The sequence below is a fragment of the Oncorhynchus mykiss genome, chromosome 5, assembly GCF_013265735.2.
Source record: "Oncorhynchus mykiss isolate Arlee chromosome 5, USDA_OmykA_1.1, whole genome shotgun sequence".
Taxonomy (NCBI): domain Eukaryota; kingdom Metazoa; phylum Chordata; class Actinopteri; order Salmoniformes; family Salmonidae; genus Oncorhynchus; species Oncorhynchus mykiss.
This window is the reverse complement of record NC_048569.1, coordinates 59,801,485-59,823,647: the sequence shown is the minus strand read 5'-3', so window position 1 is coordinate 59,823,647 and position 22,163 is coordinate 59,801,485. Positions and strand designations below refer to the sequence as shown.

Sequence of the window (22,163 nt, the reverse complement as noted above, 5' to 3'; positions counted from 1 at the left end):
TCTTAAATTGTATCGATTTATGTAAAAATATACCTAAAGTTCTATTAGGAAAGTTGTTTGAAATGTTTGGACGAAGATTACAGGTAACTTATTAGATATTTTGTAGTCATGTTGCGCGAGTTGGAACCAGTGTTTTTCTGGATCAAACGCACCAAATAAATGGACATTTGAGATAGAACGACGGAATTAATCGAACAAAACGAACATTTGTGATGTTTATGGGACATATTGGAGTGCCAACAAAAGATCTTCAAAGGTAAGGCATGAATTACATCGTTATTTCTGAGTTTTGTATCTCGCCTGGAGGGATGAAATATGATTGTCTGTGTTTGTTTGATGGGGTGTTATCCTCAGATAATAGTTTGGTTTGTTTTTGCCGTAAAGCCTTTTTTGAAATCTGACACAGCGGCTGGATTAACAAGAAGTTTCTTTAAACCTGTGTGTAACACTTGTAGCTTTCATCAATGTTTAAGTATTTCTGTAATTTGATTTGGCTTTCTGCAATTTCACTGGATGTTATTTGAGACAATGCATTACTGAACATAACGCGCCAATTTAAACTGAGGTTTTTGGACATAGAGGGACTTCATTGAACAAAACAAACATTTGTGTAACATGGAGTCCTGGGAGTGCCACCAGATGAAGATCAAAGGTTAGTGATTAATTTAATCGCTATTTCAGACTTGTGAGCCTTCTCCTTGGCTGAAAAATGTCTGGTTTGTTGTAGCTAGGCGCTCTCCTAACATAATCGCATGGTGTGCTTTCGCCGTAAAGCCTTTCTGAAATCGGACACTGTGGTTGGATTAACAAGAAGTTTCTTTAAAATGGTGTATAATACTTGTATGTTTGAGGAATTTTAACTATGAGATTTGTTTGAATTTGGCGCCCTGGAATTTCACTGGCTGTTGTCCCACAAATCCCAGAGAGGTTAATCAAATACGCATCTTCGAACACTAGGCAGCGCTTCAATGATTATTCACCACCTTGCCTGGAAACCTGACGTTGAATTGCAACATTTGAATCAGGAAAGTTTCCCCTGGCTCTACAAACCAGAATGTTTAATCAAATTATATTTTAACGTACTTTAGCGGTTGTTAGTGTGGTTGGTCCTTTTGGCAGTAGAAATGTGAGACAATATCTCCACAAGAAAGTATTGCATCAACTTTTCAAAGCGCTGGTAGTGCGTTCAGATCCCCATCACCTGAAACATGTGCACGAGTTCAGCAAGTATGCATGTATTTTTATTTTGTGCACATACTTAAAGAAATCTGAACACACTACCAGCACTTTGAAAAGTTGATGTAATTATACATGTGGATATATTGGTCTCACAGTCCTACCGCCAAAAAGTCCAACCGCATGAACAACTGGTAAAGTATGTTAAAATAAATGTATTCAACATTCTGGCTCAGGAGGTTGAGAGAACTTTCCTGATTCAAACACTCATTTCTGCCATACGGAATTCAACTTCAGTTTTCCAGGCAAATCATTACCCACTTTAGCCCATCTGATTGCTGCACCCTTTATAGTCAATATACCAGAGGGGTGTGATAGGATACAATTGCTACTTTGTGGAAGCCCTGACCATTTTTTCAGTGGCATATGAATGGAAAAACATTTTACAAGGTGTGGAATGCAAGTTCTGTCAACATCAAAAAAATTCACATAATCAGAAAATTAGACCATGGGTTAAGTCTTTAATATTCATCCTTGGTATAAGGCGCCACTACAAAGAAATTAAAATATTACAGCAACGTTAACTCTCCGTTCAACAATACAAATTCAATTGCAACATCCTCCAAAGATAACAAAAGTTAAAACGGTGCTGCGCAGATGCTCTTTGTAAATAAAATCAATGAAAAGCACAATCTGCTTCTTACAAAACCTTAATGCACAAAGATACAGGATGTGAATAAGATCTTCAAAATGTTGCATGATCCAGTTTTGTTTAAAAATGTTTCCCCCTTTAGAACCTTCAGTCCACAGATATGACATTTCCTAGACACAAAACAATGCAGGCACAAGGAAGAAAGTCTAAAGACTATTATCCCTGGATTATTTCAGTAGATATCCATACTTTAGTTCTCGCTCAAGACATTTTCCCCCAGTAACACAAAAGACAGATTGTTAATAGGCAAGTTTACACAATAAATATATGGCTGCATATAATATCAGTCATTTTATAAGTGCTTCATTCCCTCAGCATGCTAGACTTAGACTGTGCAACATACTGTATGAGCTATCAGTCAACTCCTCTTAGACAAAACATTTTCTATTACCCAGTGATTCCCTTAAGTGTTTTGTGGCAAAAACAACTTGTACATAGCAGATTTTTTTTCTTTCAGGTGTCCTGACAAATGTGTAGGCCTCTATAGACTATACGGAGTGCTTTTCAAAGAGCAATGTTTTCAAAGTGTTTTTCTTTACATTACAGCTTTAGAATTTGAAATGTGTTATTGCCTGCGATGTAGGCACAATGAAATGTACATTCTAAAAACATACTTTAATTGACCCATGTCTTTGTATTTAAAACCTCCTGAATAACAGGGCTTCCCCCCGGGCCCATCAGCAAAACCCATCCTCATCTACAGAACTCATCTCAATTCATGCACCTAGATGAGGAACTCCTGCAGTCTTCGGTATTTAATAAAACACTTGAACTAGCCTGTGCAGTATAGGATTAAAGCTAGTCTTCAATAAGAAAAGCAGGGGAAAAAGCTAAAAGAGCTTTGTTACAATGTAGGTATCCATGTAAGAGTACTTACAGTACATAGAAGACAATGGTAAGTAACAGTGGTTCGTACAGGTACTGAAAATGGGAGGGCTTCAGTAGCTGAGTGGGCAAATATTCTGGAAATGGAATGATTCAATCATTTAGCCTGGTTCCAGATCAGTTTGTGCTTTAGCAAACTCCTGACGATCGTTGACTCCTCTGACAATCGTTTTCATGCCATAAATACATGAAGAGGACTTGGACTGAAGCACATGCAGATCTGGGATCAGGCTATCAGTCATTAGCTCCTTAATCTCAGTCAGTCAGTGACGTTAAAGTCAATTTTCAGCACGATTTGAAGTACATCTACAGTATGTTACAGTACAGAATGCATGGGAGAGAATTATAGTAAATCATCTTTACCTTTCCCCTCCCGTTCTCTCCTCCCTCTAGGGGAGGCAGAAATGTTACAACTAAGTCAGTTATATTCATATAGATTTTGAGAATAAAAATAAACGTAAAGGATGTGACATTCTGCCAGTATAGACTACTAACCTGCTCTAGCCTGGGTGCCAGTCCGTTTCTGCATTACTCCCCTATCATTCTTATGCCAACAGAAGCAGAACCAGGCGGGCGCCCAGGCTAACACTGCTCTGGGAGAGATCAAGCATCCACCTCTTCTGCATCCTCCTTCTTGTCTTTCTTTCCCTCCCCCTCTCCTTCTCCCGTCTCGCTCCCATCCCGTCTGCGCTTGCGGTTCCGAGCGCTGGCCTTGGACGCCGGCAGGGAGTCCATCCCCAGAACCTTGTGGATCTGACGGAACGCCAGCAGTCGCAGAGCATGCTGGAACCAGAGAAATGCGAGGAGAAGTGGATCAGTGGACTTCAAACACATTCCGTTCTCACACATATCAATGGGTGGAATGTAACCAGAGCTAGCACTTATAACTAAGGGGTTAAGTTAGGTGGATCTGTACCCATATAGTTTATCCATGACTTCTTTACAGAAATCTGTATTCAACGTCTTCTGTATGCCGCCCCGTTTTCCAGTCTAAGGTGGTAGACTTCCAAAAGTTACTGTTGATTATGCCCAATCACATGGTGAGTGTGGTAGTGACAGTACCTGCGCGCTGGCAGTAATGTCTTCCCGGGCTTGCTTGGTCATGCTCCCCAGAGCATCGGTTTGGGCTTTCTCACAGGGGTCCAGCAGCCCAGGACCGTCTGAGAGAAGGAACACAAAATCACTCAAACTGCTATATATAGACTACTGCTACATTATTTATATTGTTCCACTCACTGCTTACATACCACCGCTCTGAACAACTTCTGCTTCAAGATTGTAAAGTAACACTGCTAGCTATGTATACCGCTGACAAAGCACACTGTACAGTTCAAAATGCAAGTTTTCCCTGAATGACCTGTAGGACGCACTAGAGAACAAAGGTCAAAACAACTGCAGTAAATGTGGAGTGAGCGCACCCTGGCTAACTAATACTAACAAATAATACTGTCAAACTCCCTCACCTGGCAGTAGGATGCCCGTGGCGATACACTCCAGGACCCTACGCATAGCTTCCCCTGGGCTGAGGGGCCCTGTGGCACTGCTGATAGCCTTTTCTACCAGCAGCTCCATAGCCTGAACACAGGGAGTTCACACATACCACGTAAGACACAATTAAGAACTAACGTCAATTAGCTTCGTTAAAAAAAAAAGAAGCTGCTGAACACAGAGACAGAACATCCTCACCCAGGCTGGCATCTTGCCCCAGGTTGGCACTCGCTGGCACAGATCACGTAACAGTCGAATGATGATCACACAGGACTGAAGACCGTTGGCACGAGCCTGAAGATACCACACACACACACACACCTGTTACAGTGCACTGTTTTACCTAGGCCCTGTTTATGGACCATGTTTATGAAGATTCTGGGACTCAGTACATAGGCGTAAGTCCCAGATCTGTTTGTGCGGTCTTGACAACTCCATTGCTGTCTTAGTCACGATCTGGGACTCGGGATACTTAGGAGTGAACAGGTTTGCCATTGTACATATTCTCTTTACCTGGAACCACTTGGCATGTCTCAGAGCAGCTAGGTACTCCAGGCACTTCCTTTGGTTCAGAACGTCAGGAGGGTCTTTCTCAGGCACCCCTACAGTAGGAGAGGAACACACTGGCTCATTGATTACTGCTCTCACTCGTATGACTGTGTCCATCAGACCCACCTACAGTACTGTTTCACCCAGTTTCTCATGAGTTATGGGTAATAAGAGAGAATGAAAGTCGGGAGGAAATATTAAGTGATTGCATTGGATGTGTTGAGTAACAAAATATGACAAACAGGGTAATTCAACTACTTTACCACTAATCCCTTCCATGGTAAGAAAATGTGCCAATAATGCATTCGATTTGGGAACTCAAGGAATTTTGATGTGGGACGTGTTAATGCATCCATTGCCATATCATGCTATTTATAAATAGACATATTGAAGTGAATAGACATATGGAATGTCAAATGGTAACTCCTTAGTCATTTAGAGCTGTAATTTCACAAGATAAGCTGCAGTAGCACAATGGGGCTTTCCATGTGGCAAGAGTCGTAGATGTTAGCGCCTCTGTTACAGGGGGGAATGCATGTACATACTGTATGTTTTGCCAAGGTCTGCTGATACAGGCGGACAAACTGATCAACAAACCCAAACAACAACTTAAGCAATGGGAAATATCAATTTTGAAACCTTTTCCAAGTACGGGTATTTACAGTGATAGAAAAAAGGGGAGATCAGCTCACATAGGTGAGGGAGTGTTTTGCATCTCACAATGGTTCTACGAGTAGGCCGCAATGCGACAGGGGTTTAACTGTATAGCAGACTAATCAATTCAACAATCTCGTCCCAACTTCAATAGAGACCATTGTGTGGGGATAGAAGGACACTCCAACACCTTGTCAATCAATACTTTGATGATGCCGTTTCAGTTAACAGGGATGAGAGAGGTTTCATGGCACCTCTTAAAACCCCATTAGCAACTATTGACTAACTATTGATAAGATTATGAAAATTGACATTAGCCTAGATGGAGATTAATAGTAACAAAATGACATTTAAATTGATATCAAAAGTGATACAATTATTCCTGCATGTCATGTTAATGGAAGCACACTCATCCCTGGGCATTATCTTTGTATAGTTCATCACTTCCATTGTTTTTCTTGGTTTCCCCTGGGCATGTGTCCATAGACACACACACACACACAAATGGCATAGAAAGGTCGGAGAGCCCTGCTTTAGATTTCCATATTGGACAAAGTAAAGTGGAAAACAGAGGGACTACTGGTACTGGAAATAATGTATAACTTAAAACAAGAGACAAATGAATGGGCGAGTCAATTCACTTCATACCTTCGAGGGCCGGGAGGGGAGAAACAAAAGTGTGATTCTACGATATCTACCACATTTGGATGAAAGTCTATGGGCTTGGTTAAAAGTCCCATTTTTTTTTTCTTTTTTTGAGTTTGAGCTTTGGAAGACACAGTGCATTTATTGGACTGAAAGCTTGGCTTCTCTAACCTTTCTCAGCCGCTTTGTCTCCTGCCTTTTCCTCCTTCTCAGGGGCAGGGTCCTCCCTCATCAGCGGCGAAGTTAGAGAGATGGTGACCTGCATTTTTGGCTCCTTGCTCGAAAAAATCACGATGTTGGCTTCCTCAGGGTGAGCCTGTACCTCATACTGATCTTCAGAAAATGTCTGCCGGTTAAAAGGACACTTTGGATTACTCACTACAGAGGGGGGTATCTTTTTGAACTGGGGGCCGGGGTGGGTTCGTTTGATGGGGCACTGGATTAATCTTAACTATGTATTTGGCCCTAGATATTCAAATAATTTCTCAATAGCTGCATTTAACTTTAAAGAAATGCCCATTTATATCATCTTGTGGAAGTGGACAAATGCTTACGAGACAGTAATTCTATTAACAGGTATTCTTTTTGGGGGGGGCTTCATGTAACCTTAGGGGAGTACATGTTTAAATAAAGCCCCCGTCTCTGTAGGGTACAGGTGTCATGACTCATAACCAGGCAGTGGTACTAAAGATCAGTCAAAAGCACTTCTGATGAAAAACACTATTATACCAGAACTTCAGAGGAAGGAAATGCGACACACCACAGTCTAATATACAAATTGAATTTGTCATAAGACCTGGGTTCAAATAGTATTTGGTTTCTTTCAAATGCTTTGGACATTTAACTGAACCTGCTGGAGTGCCATCATTTTTGTTGACGATTCCATTGTGCCAGACAAGCTCATAATGTAAATCAGGCTAAAGCATTTGAAAGAAAACAAATACCATTTGAACACAAGTCTTTTTGGTATAGGTCCTTTCCTTGACTGTTTCTTCTTGAATAGTCTTGATGCCCATCTGTAGGCTAAATGTTGTGACCACTGGTAAGGCACAGACTGGTATTGTGTCCCATCAGCACTAATCTTGGCGTCTCAGGCACCACAGATGCAAATACACGTTTCACTGTAGGTTTGCAGGTTTAGGAACTGACAGAGGGGAAACCGCTCTCCTTGAATCATTAATGATACAGTGTTACCTTACAGTAAATTCCTTTTCTAGTGTTGGTGCAGCCCTGATGACAACTTCATGACATGAAGTCAAGAGCTGTGGTTTGTCATTTGATTATGAAAATCAGACTTCCTCTTTTGACCAAATATAGCATCAAAGATGATCGGGAAAAGTCCCCAACTGTTCCTTATAACGGTTGACGTGTTATTTTCTGGTGTATAATCCAACAGCATGTAGAAAAACCACACCATCTCATACACAGTGGATCCCGAAAGATATGATTCCACTTAAGGGAAGATGAGAATTATCTTACCGTCAGTTCTTTGGGCAACTGCTCAGCGATGTCTTTCAGTAGAGAGAGGGTGGGCTTCTTGGCAGCCAGCAGGATGAGCTCCACGTTCCTGTCCCCATGGAGCAGCAGGCCCTTGGCCAGAATGCCAACCCTCATCACCCCCTTCAGCATACGGGCCGCCTGAGTGTCAGGTCTACACACCAGGGATCAGAGGTCAAGCAGGGATGGGTAAACAAAAATACACATCAGGCTACATGCTAAGGTTAAGCGATGTCTGGCATGATACATTGTCCTGTCCAAACATCGTTGATATACATTTGTATCGTCTACGCGTTGCTCAAAGAGGAGTCAATTGGCGGGAAGAAAGCAATATAAAAGACACATTGCTAGGCCTAAGCAGTGTTAGACCTAGTTCTTTTTTTATCTAGTCTAGGCTGCATGATTTTCAAATTGGTAGGTCTATGATTCATATTAGCCTACCTTTTAAAAACAAATATTATAGCCATATCAAGTGTAGGCTAATTGGTTATTTCATCTTGATCTGGGTAAGCGCATTTGCAACATTCTTCCATTAAGCTACTTTCCAACAGTTTGACTGTAAAAAAAAAAAAGTATGTGATGGCATTTCACTATAGTTTAGTCTGCCTTACGCTAAATCAGAAAAAAAACTATGGCTTATTTGGTGGGAATGAAAAGCACGTCTTCGCCTGTTTGGCGGTCCTTTGGTTTCAGGCCGAATGATAAAAGGTGAGCCAGCAGACCTGACCAAAGTCACTTGCAGAATATGCAAGTATGGAGAGACTACAAACCTCTGTCAACATTTACACATCCATCTTCCTACTGAGTTTGCTCCTCTTGGACAGAGAAGGTGAACATGCTGGTGTTCCTTGCCAGAAACCTTTAGGTAGGCCGTAGATGTGGTTAAAACAACTAGACCTAATGGTTCCTCGTTGCACTTCATTTAATTTGAAATGCCTATATTCAAAGCTGAAAGACCTATAGGATAAGCTAAAATATTCTGTCAAACCTCGAAAGACTTGTTTTTTTTGTACTAATTTCAGTTATTTTTATTTAAATGTTTTGTCTACTTTATTTTGTAACTTGTAGGCTTATATTTAGGATTTGTACAGTTCAGTAGGCAAAAGGCATATACTAATAGGCCTATTCGTTATTAGCATAAGCCAATGTTCATTCAAGTTTTATAAAGAACGTTATAGGCTAAATCATTTATTTGATCTGATTGTGCATTTATATAAGTCAACAACAATCTGTAAGCTATTTGAAACACTTTTGTTCCAGCTTATTGAAAGTGCTGCTGTGGGAGCTTATGCCCAATTGCCCGTTACACAATTCAAGGACAGTAACAAAGACTTCAACAACATTATACATATTCGTTAATACGTTTAAACTTCTCAAAGTACCTTTCACTGCTACTTTTACTGGCAGCCTGTGTGTAGGCCTATATTATTGGCTTTTTGGTTTGCAAGGAGGGATTTTCCGACGGCGAAGTTGATTTTGCCCACACTTTAGTCAAGCAAAGCTGAAAAGTACCAGGTTTGTATAAACTTCCTATTTGATTGGTTCAACTTGCAATGGTTTGTTCTCCCTCTCATTATTACTATATTATGTTTTTATGTAGGATATTCACAAAAAGAATTGAGATGGAACGCTGTTAGACCTATAGATTCATTTGATGGTTGATATTGAAAGAGTAGGCTAATATGCTTATGCCGACAACTCACATTTTAATTGAATGGGAAAATGGGGAGAAAGAGAGAAATCAAGATTTTAAAAACAATAAGCCAGATAACGGAGTGCACACTGCAAAAGGCCCATGATCATCTGACGGAGGGGGGTGGACAGACCTTACCTGACATTTTTGCGCAGATTTGGTGCTCTCTCTACAATCTACATTGTTCTCTTGCATTTTGTGAATAGTCTAACTACCACATATGTATCAAAATGTATTAGGCTATGGCAAATAGGAAATAGGCCATTTGGCATGTTGTCCTGCAGTGTGCTCACAGACTCCGGAGGAGCAGACAAACTCAAATATATAAAAAAATGTTTGTGTGACATCACGATGGCTGTCAAACATCGTCGATAGACGATGCAATCCTGAAAGCTCCCCCCCAACCCTACTACACGCCGATGGCCCACACCAGGAGGGAACAGCATTACAGAACATTCCAATAGAAAGGTGTGCACTAGTACAGACCCATACAGCTCTTACCCTTTCTCACCAGCATCAGCCTCTGTATCAGTCTTAGGAGCAACAGCGGGGGGCTCTTTCTCCAGCAGGGAGTCAGACACCAGTTTGAGGGCTCGCTCAGAGTGGGACACAATCCTCTGCACCGCCTGCAGCTCCTCCTCCACAGGGTAGACGGTGGAGTGTTTGGCCATGATGTGGCGGTCGTCTGGGGAGTCCGGCCGACGCACGGGCTGCTAAGGGGAGAAGAGAAGAGCTGAATATAACCAGTTTCTCTCTACAACGAAACACGTCTGGAAACAAACTGAAAAGCTAAATACATCAATCCTGGTTGCACCAGTTTTCCCTCAAGTGATCAAGTTCACATAGACCGAACATTGATTGAATCATTGATTCTTACCAGTAGGGGTGGCACTGGCATGCCAGGCCGGCTCATGAGTGGAGGGGGGGGCATCCTGCGTCTCTGCTCCCCCCAGTATAGCTGATCCTCCTCCATCCTCCTCCAGTACATGTCCTCCTCATAGCGCCTGGCAGAGGAGACAAATACAGCACAGGATTATTAAAATATTCAGACTGGGTAGATTTTTCTGCTGAGTTATCTGTCTGTTAGGTGAAAATGCTGATCAGGAGTTATAAGAGGTATTTGGCCAGATTATGCAGGGGGATTCAAGTGTTTTCAGCACTTAAGATGTTGTGTTTCAGAACTATATGGGTAGTGGACTCAGCAGCAGGGTTCCCCTGCTCTGCCTTCTTCTGAAATCATCTCCAAGAAAAAAATAACTATAGGGAGAAGTTGCCCCTAAGCACTGCTCAGACCTTAAGAGATTTTGGCAATTAAGCCCTTTTTCAGTTGAACTCATCGATAGGGTTTTTTATTTTATCTCTGCGTGCAGTTTAAAAGGCAGTTAAAGGTAGTTTCGCAAGCCATTGCTAACGAGCATTAGCGCAATGACTAAGTCTAATGACTAAGTCTATAAGTATAGCTATAAGTATGTGCAATGACTGGAAGTCTACAGGTACAGCTGTACATGCTAGTTAGCAATTTCAATAACACTAGTTAGCAAATCCCTTCAAACTGCACACAGAGAGATACAAATGGTATCCATCTGACTTTGGGTAAGTAGAAAAAGTGTGAGATTTTGGCAATTAAGCCCATCTGTTTAACCCCAAATGGATGACAAGGATTTTTGGGGCGAGTAAGCTTGATCCTGGATCTATGCCTAAGCAAGGGCTCTGACCTCATCTCTGTGTGCCAGCTGCTGTCTGGCTTTGACATCATCCCTGTGTGCCAGCTGCGGTCTGGCTCTCACCTCATCTCTGTGTGCCAGCTGCTGTCTGGCTCTGACCTCATCTCCAAGTGCCAGCGCTGCTCATCATCCCTCTGTCTCTTCAGCACAGCCTTCTGTTTCTGTTTCCTAAGTTTGCCCTCCTGCAGTTTCCTGGCCCGGTTACTGGGCTTGATCTCCACCGGCAGCTCTGGGTTTACCTTCTTCTACAGGAGGGGAATGAAGGGATAGTAACAATGTCAAGAGCTGTCATTCATACAGTAGCAGTCAAATGTGTACACACCTACTCATTACAGGGTTTCTCTTTATTTTGACAATTTTCTAAATTATAGAATTATAGTGAAGACAAAAACAATGAAATAACACATATGGAATCATGTAGTGTTAAACAATCTAAAAAGTGTTAAACAAATCAAAATATTTTCACATTTGAGATTCTTCAAAGTAGCCACCCTTTGCCTTGATGACAGCTTTGCACACTCTTGGAATTCTCTCAAACAGCTTCATGAGGTAGTCACCTAGAATGCATTTCAATTAACAGGTGAGCCTTCTTAAAAGTTCATTTGTGAAATTTCTTTCCTTCTTAATGCACTTGAGCCAATAAGTTGCGTTGTGACAAGGTAGGGGGGTATAAGACCAAGTCCTTATTATGGCAAGAACAGCTCAAATAAGCAAAGAGAAATGACAGCCCATTATTACTTTAAGACATGAAGGTCAGTCAATATGGAAAATGTCAAGAATTTTGGAAGTTTCTTCAAGTATAATCGCAAAAACCAAGCGCTATGATGAAACTGTCTCTCATGAGGACCGCCACAGGAATGGAAGACCCACAGTTACCTCTGCTGCAGAGGACAAGTTCATTAGAGTTACCAGCCTCAGAAATTGCAGCTCAAATAAATGCTTAAAGTAACAGACATCTCAACATCAATTGCTCAGAGACTACGTAAATCAGGCCTTCATGGTCGAATTGCTGCAAAGAAACCACTACTAAAGGACACCAATAAGAAGAAGACTTGCTTGGGCCAAAAAACACAAGTAATGGACATCAGACCAGTGGAAATCTGCACTTTGGTCTGAAGTCCAAATTGGAGATTTCTGGTTCCATCCACCGTGTCTTAGTGAGACATGGTGTGGGTGAACGGATGATCTCCACATGTGTGTTTCCCACCTTAAAGCATGGAGGTGGTGGTGTTATGGTACTTTGCTGGTGACACTGTCTGTGATTTACTTAGAATTCAAGGCACACTTAACCAGCATGGCTACCACAGCATTCTGCAGCGATACGCCATCCCATCTGGTTTGCGCTGAGTGGGACTATCATTTGTTTTTCAACAGGCCACCAAACTGTGTTAGGACTATTTGACCAAGAAGGAGAATGATGGAGTGCTGCATCAGATGACCTGGCCTACACAATCACCCGACCTCAACCCAATTGAGATGGTTTGGGATGAGTCAGACAGCAGAGTAAAGGAAAAGCAGCCAACATGTGCTCAGCATATGTGGGAACTCCTTTAAGACTGTTGGAAAAGCATTCCATGTGAAGCTGGTTGAGAGAATGCCATGTGTGCAAAGCTGTCATCAAGCCAAAGGGTGGCTATTTGAAGAATCTCAAATATAAAACATTTGTTTAGCCCTTTTTTGGTTACTACATGATTCCATATGTGTTATTTCATAGTTGATGTCTTCAGTATTATTCTACAATGTAAAAAATAAAGAAAAAACCTTGAATGAGTAGGTGCCCAAACTTTTGACTGGTACTGTACATTCACACATTGTCACACACACAAACCTAGTGAGTAGTAGGCTCTCAAACTGAGAAGTATGCATATAGCCGTCATGCAAATCAATTATAATTTGATGTAAATTACATAGTTCAACTGATGGCCAAATGACAAGGGGGCTACAGGACATTGCAAGCAATTTCTACATCCTGCCTAAACAAAGTCTGCCATCTAGTGGTGATAGTTTTGTTGTGACTTGACATTCACTTGTACAACAGGTCAAAGAGTTCAACGCTTACATTACAGTCAATTCATTTTGCCAGTACAATAAGTACATTGTAGTACGTAGCGGTTAGCTCTAGAAACACCTTGCACAAATGTTTCGCTATATGATGCACTTTCTGACCTTGTACTGCAGCCGGTGCCTGCGTCCCTTTAGGTGCATGTCTTTAGCGTTGGGGTCATTGAAACTGCATTCACAGAGTTTACAGTGGAAGCGAATCACCTTCCCATCATCATTACGCACCTTCCCATCATCAAAATGGAAACTTGCATTAGAACATACCATATCCTTTGCATATTTTACAAATGATTAGTGAATCAAGAAAAACAACTCCTACCTCCTCCACATAGTCATGTCCCACAGGCTGGACGTCCCCCTGCCCCCCCACTCCTTCCCCGTCCTCATCGTCACTCGTGGTCTCGCTCTTAGAAGCGGTTGCTAACTGCTTGTCCTCATCCACCTTGGCTGATGGAGGGGTGGCCAGCTTGTTGGCTGTCAAGAGGAAGGCCAAATATTAGTATGGTGCAACTTAGTGTAGTTTGAGTCCAAAATTACTGCTTCAATTATCCATCATTGGTTTAATCTGTCAGCACAGATATCATAATCACAACTACTAAACACAGATTTCTTGGGAAGATTTACCAAGAAGGGTTATTTTGGGTGTGATTTGCTTCTTCACAGGTGCTGGGGCCTTGACGGCGTTTACGACCACCGGTTTGGGTGGCGCTACAGGGGCAGTTGACGTGACGACAATAGGGGACGTCTTCCCAGCGGTCGACGTTGAGATAATCGGAGCATTGTTCACCAAAATGGGTTCAGTTGACGGTATAGGTTTGCCTAGTTTGGTGTGGAGCTTCACCACCTATACAGGGTTAAGGGAGATAAATAACACAAACCATTGTGAGCTGGGATATCACATAAATACCTGATTAAAAGTGGTACACTAACGAAACACCAACATTTACAACTATCACAGAGCTGATCTAGACAAATGAACTAGCTAAACAGGGCTTCAATTAGCTAGCTAAACAGGGCTTCAATTAGCTAGCTAGCTGCCTGATGTTTATCTTCCTGTCAGTGCAGCTGTGCTACCTTCTGGTGCTTGGCCCCTCGGATATGGGCAGCGTACGCGTCTACGCCAGTGCAGGCAACGTCACATAGTTCACAGCGCAGCTGGGTCTGAATCCCCCGGGGCCCGTTGCTCCCCACCGCGCTGCCAGATTTCAGAGCAGCCTCCTTCTTCTTGTGCTTCTGGCCCTCGAGGTGTTCCCGGTACGTCTGCAGGGAAAACCATTCAACAGTTAATTCAACATACCTAGAAAAACAAACCTGCAAAAAACATTGAATGTCAACCCTGGGTATTAGGCATAGGCCTGCGGCTATGGAACCCTGACCTGTTCACCAGATGTGCTACCTTGTCCTGGACCTGCTGTTTGACTCTCTCTCTACCGCACCTGCTGTCTCCAACTCTGAACTGACATGTACTCCTGAGGTGCTGACCTGTTGCACCCTCTACAACCACTGTGATTAATATTATTTGACCCTGCTGGTCATCTATGAACGTTTGAACATTCTTGGTTATGTTTTTATTTTACCTTTATTTAACTAGGCAAGTCAGTTAAGAACAAACTCTTATTGTCAATGACGACCTAGGAACAGTGGGTGCTGTAACTGCCTGTTCAGGGGCAGAACGACAGATTTGTACCTTGTCAGCTCGGGGGTTTGAACTTGCAACCTTCCGGTTACTAGTCCAACGCTCTAACCACTAGGCTACCCTGCCGCCCCAATGTTCTGTTATAATCTCCACCCGGCTCAGCCAGAAGATGACTGGCCACCCCTCAGACCCTGGTTCCCTTTCAGGTTTTTTCCTAGGTTCCAGCCTTTCTAGGGAGTTTTTCCTACCCACCGTGCTTCTACATTGCTTGCTGTTTTGCGTTTTAGCCTGGGTTTCTGTATAGCACTTTGTGACATCGGCTGATGTAAAAAGGGATTTATAAATACATTTGATTGATGTTAAAATACTGTAAATTCAGTTGACTCTGTAGTCGTTATGTCCGTTGCCAACAAATGACCTGTCCCTCTCATAACGTATCACCCAGACAGTTCACCACTACCTGCGGGCCAGCACAGCTGATCTTGCAGATGTCACAGTAGTGCAGCTGGGGCTGCTTGGGTGGCCCTTTGGGCTTCTGCAGCCTGTTCTGGTGGAACATGGGCTTCTTGTAGGCGTTGACTGTGGGAGCAGTCACCATGTTGCTGCCCGCGTTGCTCCAGGAAGAGCTGGTGAGCTGCTTGTGAGGCAGCTGCATGGACGGCTGGGGCTGCTGGGGTGGCGGCTGGGGAGCAGGCAACTGTGCAGGTTGGTAGTAGGAGGGGGTGGAAGTGTAGCCACTCGAGTCATAAGTAGAGTAGCTGATGCCTAAGGGGGGGGGGGGTCACACAGTAAAAACACATGCTGTGACAAATATGCTAGCTGTGCTTGCTTGATCCTGGCGCTAAATGTGGAGCTCTGGGAGTGTGGGAAGAAGCTCTCTCTCTTACCCGAGTAGGAGGTGGCAGCTGTGGAGTTGAAGGAGGAGCAAGGGGTGTAAGACGAGATGGGAGTTGGAGGCTGCTGAACACTGGTGGACACTGGGTAGATGTTATAGCTGGTGGACACTGAGCTAGCGGGGGCCAGAGGCTTTAAAGCTGTGACCTGCCTCTGTGGTGGAGGGGGCTGGCTGTACACCGTGCTGACTGGACTGTAGCCACTCTTCACACCTACAGGGAAGAAAAATAAATCATCATCACAGTGTTGTTAAACAGGCTTGGCTCCAGTTACACGACATTCAATACACAGGCTTTTGCAGTATACCAGCAGCCAAGTTATTTTGCACAATAGTATGTTCTCACGAATAGTGTATAAAACGATGTATTCTCTCTCATTCAGAGAGAACCTTTCAAATGAATCGTGGCTCTTGCATTGCAGTGTTATGATTGTCTGTGTGGGATTACGCATGGGAATAAGGTTGGCAATGACTCACCTGTCTGGTAGTAAGCTTCTGTTGGTGTCCGCTGGGCTGGAGCTATACTTGTCTGGTAGTACTGCTTAGTCTCATAACTAGTGACTGCAGGTGGGCGTCCGTAACTGTAGTTATCCTGAAAGGTTGTTTTACAGAGTAAAACATGCATAGCAAAAAAAAAGTGTATGCAAAACAGATTGTGACTTGAACATTCTAAAACTCTCCCCAGGTACTTGCATTTATATACAATAGCTAATAGATAACACACGACGATGGCACGCAACGGGATGCTAAAGAAAGGAAATGGAACTGACCGTTTCGGTGTATACCGGTAGCTGGTACGCCTGTGGGGTGGTGGTAGGTTGGGGCGTAGGGTCCGGCTGCCGATAGCCATAATCTGGGGGGGCAGGGTGGGTCTGGTAGGCCGCCAGGTAGGGGGCAGAGGCCACGGGCCTGGCTGCTTGTGCAGGGGCAGGGGCATAGGAGGCGGTCACTGCATGGGCCACGGCAGGAGCCGGCTGAACACTGTAGCTGGCTGTGGTGGGGTGGGCAAAGGCCGGTGGAGGCTGAACGCTGTGGTGACAGAGACAAGATGGAGAAGTTGGAGTGAAGAATGAGGCACATTGTAAACAGAAAATGCTCTGTCAAGCCCATCCCTAAATGGTAAGTGTGTAGTCTGAGTACTGTACAACTAGGCTATTTCCTGTAGTCAACATATATTTCTCGTCAAACACTGTTGCCTACAGAACATGAACATTTCATAATGTGGATTTAAAAACTTGTAGAAGTTTGAAGCTAGCATCTTCAACCAAAAGATAACATTTACAAACAGCATCAACTGTGGCTGTCTAGAGACAGGCCATCTATTAAATAGGATCATGCTTGATGCATTTACCTACAGCAGACGCTGCCCTGATTTGTTGAGCCCCCTATTTACTGAAACACCAGTTTAAGTTAAACAATTACTCAAGGATGAGTCCTGAAAGAACTCATCACCTACAATACAGAAAATACTGCGCAGACTACGACACTCTGCATGAAATCAATTTCCTGCAGAATATGCAATGCCAAAAGGATGACCTTGCAAACAAAGCAACAGCCTTATCATTAGCATGGATGGTGATGCTAACAGACAGCATTCCCAACACAGGTGTTCTAAAATCATCTGTGTCAGCATTTTGTCTGGAATAACCCAGCTTTGTTTCATGTGGGAAAATGACATAAATGTAATGGATTATGGGGAGAATAAGCACTCAAATTAAAGCTGTGAAAATGTTTAGGCTGTTTCTCACACTGTAGTGTACTGGTACACAACTACACACAAGGCAGACAATGCAAAGGAACTTGACCAAAGAAAGCAATGTTTCTATAAAAGTAGAGTGCAATGACGTCGACAGTCAGGTAGCATATGTAATGATCCCGATTTATGCACAAAAATAATTATACATTATTACTGTAATCAACATCATCAGCCACTGCTGCACCACTAGTTCAGAGGCATCAACTGAGACTGAAAGCTGTCACTCGAATCAATAATAGGCCTACAGCAGATGCAGAATGAGCTGGCAACTAGTAGCTCTAGGCTGCCATGTAAACATCTGGGAATAGTGTTAATGTACGGTGGTGGTTAAAAACAAAGTATTCTGACTGTAAAATAGGTTGGCAACATATTTCTAGGTTGCAGTTTTTGATTTTGAAGCAGCAAAGCATCCACCCTCTGGAATGCAAGGGTTACTGATCTGGTTGGCTGATAATACATTTGACATCTTAGTCATTTAGCAGACGTACTTTTCCAGAGCGACTTACAGTTGTGAGTGCATTCATTTCATAAAATATTTTTCTAATTACTGGTCCTTGTGGGAATCGAGCCCACAACCATGACATTGCAAGCGGCATGCTCTACCAACTGAGCCACATGGAACATTATAGCCAAAACTAATATTATTCATTGTCACGGCTGCCAGGTTCACTTGACATGACTCTCTCTGGATATTATAATGACAGTACACAGACACTGACATTAGGCAACAATTATTTATTTAGCAAGTAAAGCTAGGAAGAAGCTAGCTAACAAACTCGTCATTTTTCAAGGGGCAGCTCCTCCCCAAAAAAGCTTAACCGGATGCTAGTTAAGCAGGACGAATTTTGGAATGTTTACATTTTAATCATTTAGCAGACGCTCTTATCAGAGCGACTTACAGTTAGTGCATTCATCTTAAGATACTGTAGCTAGGTGGGACAACCACATATCACAGTTATAGTAAGTACATTATTCAGAAAAGTCATGGCTACGAGGGAAATTAGTCAAGTGTGAGTGCTAGTTCAAGAGAGGCTGCAGCATTCTGGATAAGTTGGTGGCACAAGCAGGGAGCCCAACCAACAGAGAGTTACAGTAGTCCAGACGGTAGAGGACAAGTGCCTGGATTATAGAAATGATAGGAGATAGCAATGATAGGAGAGACCATGTGATGACATGACAGAGCTGAGTAACTTGGTGTATAGCAAGAAGAGGAGAGGGCCTAGAACCGAGCCCTGGGGAACACCAGTACATGGTGTACATGGTGCAGACACAGATCCTCTCCACATCATCAGGTAGGAGCAGCCTGCCAGGTAAGATGCAATCCAAGAGTGTGCAGAGCCCTGAGAGGGTAGAGAGGATGATCTGATGGTTCACGGTGTGGCAGTGGATAGATCTAGGACAGGGGTACTGAAGTACTATTTGAGAAGGTCCGGTCACAAATTTCCTAGGTGGCAACGGTCTGGATGGATAATGTAATTTATCAGCGTAGTAACAAACCCCCACCTCACAACCCATGCAACCCCAAACTGTTCACACCCCTCTTGTTGGCAGAGAGAAGATTGTAGTTTTAAAGCAAATTTCCCACAATTCTACACATTGAGGCAGAGATTTTAAGGGTCGTTTTAAAGCTAATTTCATGCAATTCAACACATTCTTCCATGTCTTGTGCGTTTATATGCTAACAGGGGAGAGAGTCAGCTTTGGCAGTGCGGAAAGCCTCCTTGACACAGAGAAGTCTTGGTTGAGTGACCCGTCTTGAAGCCTCACTGGTTAAGGCCAAGAAGATCATTCTGAGAGATATAGCGACAGAGTTGGTCAAAGACTGGTGGAAAAGAGTTGCCTAGGGTTAGAGCAAGAAGCTTGAAATTTATAAATGGTAGAAAGTGGCTTTAGCAGCAGATAGAGAGGAAGGGAAGGTAGAGAGGAGGGGGTGAAAGGATGATAGGTCCTCTGGAAGTTTAGTTTCCTTCATTTTCACTCTGCTGCCCGCAGTCCTGTTCTGTGAGCTCACAATGAGTCGCTCAGCTACAGAACAAAAGGGGAGGGCCAAGCCGTCCGGGAGGAAAGGGGACAGTGCGAGTCATAGGATGTAGAAAGGGAGGATAGTAGGGTTGAAGAGGCAGAATCAGGAGGGAGAAGGATTTAGCAGAAGGGAGAGATGATAGGATAGAAGAGGAGAGAGTAGTGGGAGAGAGAAAGCGAAGATTGCGATGGCGTATGACCATATCGGTAGGGGCTGCGTGGCTATGGTTGGAAGAAAGGGAGACAGAAAAGGAAACAAAGTGATCAGAGACCTGGATGGGGTTTAAAGTGAGATTAGCAGGTGAGCAGCCTCCTAGAAAAGATGAGGTCAAGTGTATTGCCTGCCCTGTGAGTGGGAGGGGATTGGGAAAGGGTGAGGTCAAAAGCGGCAAGGAGGGGAAAGAGAATGTTGGAAAGAAATGCATTGAAAGCAGACGTCGGGAGGTTGAAGTCACCCATTACGAAGAGTGGTGAGCCATCTAGAAATTAGCTTATCAAGGTGTCAAGCTCATTAAGGAACTCTCTAAGGGCACCTGTTAGGCAATAGATGACAATGTTAAGCTTGAGTGGACAAGTGACAGTATGAAATTCAAATGAGGAGATGGACAGGTGAGTGAGGGAGGAGAAAATAGAAAATCGGCACTTAGGAAAAATGAGCAGCCCTGTGCCACCACCGCGGCAACCAAATGCTCTCGGAGTACGAGAAAATGTAGTCAGATGTAGAACAGCTGGAGTAGCAGTGTTCTCTGGGGTGACTCATGTTTCTGTCAGGGCCAAGAAGTCTAGGGACTGAAGGGCAGCATAGGCTGAGCAGGGTACACTAAATTAGAAGGGTTGCAGCCAACGGTTGGGGAGCGTCTGTAAAGCCTACATGTAGAGGAGCAGACTGGGATAGAACACACACAGTTGCTAAAATGACATCTGGAAATAACTAGGTGAGATACCCAAGTGAGAGAGGTGTGGAGCCTTCCGCTCTTTCCTTCCTCAAATAACTCAGTGGAGCCATTTTTGTTTCGGACCACAACAATCACAAATTGCCCTGCCCCTTAATCAAGGTCGATGTGTCAACAATCTGCAAGTCAGCAGTTCACACACCAAGTGGCTACTGGGAAGAAGGGCAGCACTTAAAGTAGATGGCCCTAGCTAGCAAAAAGACAGCACTAGACAACAAATGATAAACAATTATACTTCTCACTCCTGGAGAGATCAGGAGTCCTCTAGTTATATAAATATGTTAGAACAAAACAACCCTCTACATTTATAATGTAGGAATCATCTCTATCTGCAACTGAACGGCCTAAAAATGTAGCATATTCGCCCAAAATATGACTGCTAGTTTGAAGCTGACCAGGGGCATATTCATTACACCGATTTTGTTGCAAAACGTTTCTTAAACGGAACGAAACGGGGGGGGGGGGACTATCTGAATTTGTCCAATAATACAAACTTTAGTTTTCGTTGCAAAACGCAACTGTTTGGACTAATGACTACACCTCTGGACCTCTATTTAACTAATTCGTATGTCCCTACCGCTAGGAAAAAAAGCTAACTAGCTAGCCATTTTACTACACAAATATCAAGCTAGGTACAGTAGCTAGTTAATCATCTTTGCTAAACGACTGAGAGTTTGAGGTTTCATTACATTCCAAGTGCGAAGCTCTCCCTAGCCAGGCATGAATAGAACCTGCTTTGATGCCTAACAGTAACGTTAGCTAACTAATCTGGCTAGCATATCCATTGCACTCCCAAGGCCTCGAGCTAGCAATATCGCACCGGCAATGAGGCGTTTGGAGGCATACTCGTCGCAACAAGACCGGGCGACGACTCGGGATGAGTGCATGCTACCCATAGCCAGAAGCTATGTAATTACCTGTACTGCGGACCGGCACCATGAGTGAACCCATAATAATTGCTTGCAGCCATCTTGGCATCTACTGTAACCGGACCACCAGACGCGATCCGCTGTCTGTCACGTGTCCGTCAGGTACCATTCGCGCGCACGCTTGGATATTTAACCACATAGACGTCACAGGGGCTATAAAACTGAAGCATCCGTCCAACGTTTTTTCACCGCCAAATGTGGTAGTGAGAGGAGTTCTAGTAGTGGGAGATGATGGAACTAGGTGAAACTGGGCAGACATTCTGCAAATGTTATCATTGATGAAACATCGGATCAAAAAATATATGTTCCCAAAACTAGAATATGTTACGAAAACAGTAAAGTTTTATAAACTTCACGCTTTGCCAAAGTCGCGTTGCTTAGAATGAATGCAAGGCTGACTTTGTGCACACGCGCACTAAAGAGTAGGCGTTCCCTACCGGAAATATGAAAATATATGCTACCACGAGCCAATACGATCTCGCTAGCTCATGCTTGGCTTTGCCCACCACCTTGCTTGTTCTACCCACTATGCTTCATTTGCTCACACTGTAAACGAGAGAGATTAACTATCTTGGGTTAGTTATAGACATCTATTGATTTAACTCTAGAGGTGCTGACACAATTAATATTTCGTCGTTTGAAACGATATCTACAAAGTATCAATTTCAGTTCAAATCCATATAAGCCTAGGTATAGCCTACTGAACATTTATATTCTGTTTAAAAACTTTTCAAGCTGTGCAGAGTCCATCCCGACGCACCCGTCCTAGTGGAAAATTAAGCTAGTGGCAAATGAAGCGTGTATTATTGGTCAGACAAGTGCCACATACAAGCCCTTCTGGTGTGTCCCACTGGCGTTGCATGGCCGCCTGCCACCGCCACTGCTGTCTAG

General features: G+C 43.4%; 1 protein-coding gene across 2 annotated transcripts; it reads right to left on the bottom strand.

Moving 5' to 3' along the window:
- Nucleotides 1–1,677: 1,677 nt before the first annotated feature.
- Nucleotides 1,678–21,620, bottom strand: LOC110524195 (zinc finger RNA-binding protein). 2 transcript variants are annotated; one of them, XM_021603616.2, is made up of 19 exons: nt 21,261–21,620; nt 16,383–16,641; nt 16,090–16,204; nt 15,608–15,826; nt 15,181–15,485; nt 14,159–14,344; nt 13,709–13,928; nt 13,404–13,558; nt 13,190–13,309; nt 11,087–11,268; nt 10,177–10,303; nt 9,801–10,009; nt 7,589–7,760; nt 6,281–6,455; nt 4,775–4,863; nt 4,460–4,555; nt 4,237–4,348; nt 3,836–3,933; nt 1,678–3,556 (listed from the first exon to the last, which is right to left on the bottom strand). In XM_021603616.2, the coding sequence occupies exons 1-19, from the start codon at nt 21,311–21,313 to the stop codon at nt 3,377–3,379; spliced, it is 3,072 nt and encodes a 1,023-aa protein (XP_021459291.2). In that variant the 5' UTR covers nt 21,314–21,620; the 3' UTR covers nt 1,678–3,376. The 2 variants fall into 2 exon arrangements, with proteins under 2 accessions (XP_021459291.2, XP_021459290.2); XM_021603615.2 differs by having other exon boundaries at nt 9,801–10,012; nt 21,261–21,615.
- Nucleotides 21,621–22,163: the final 543 nt, after the last annotated feature.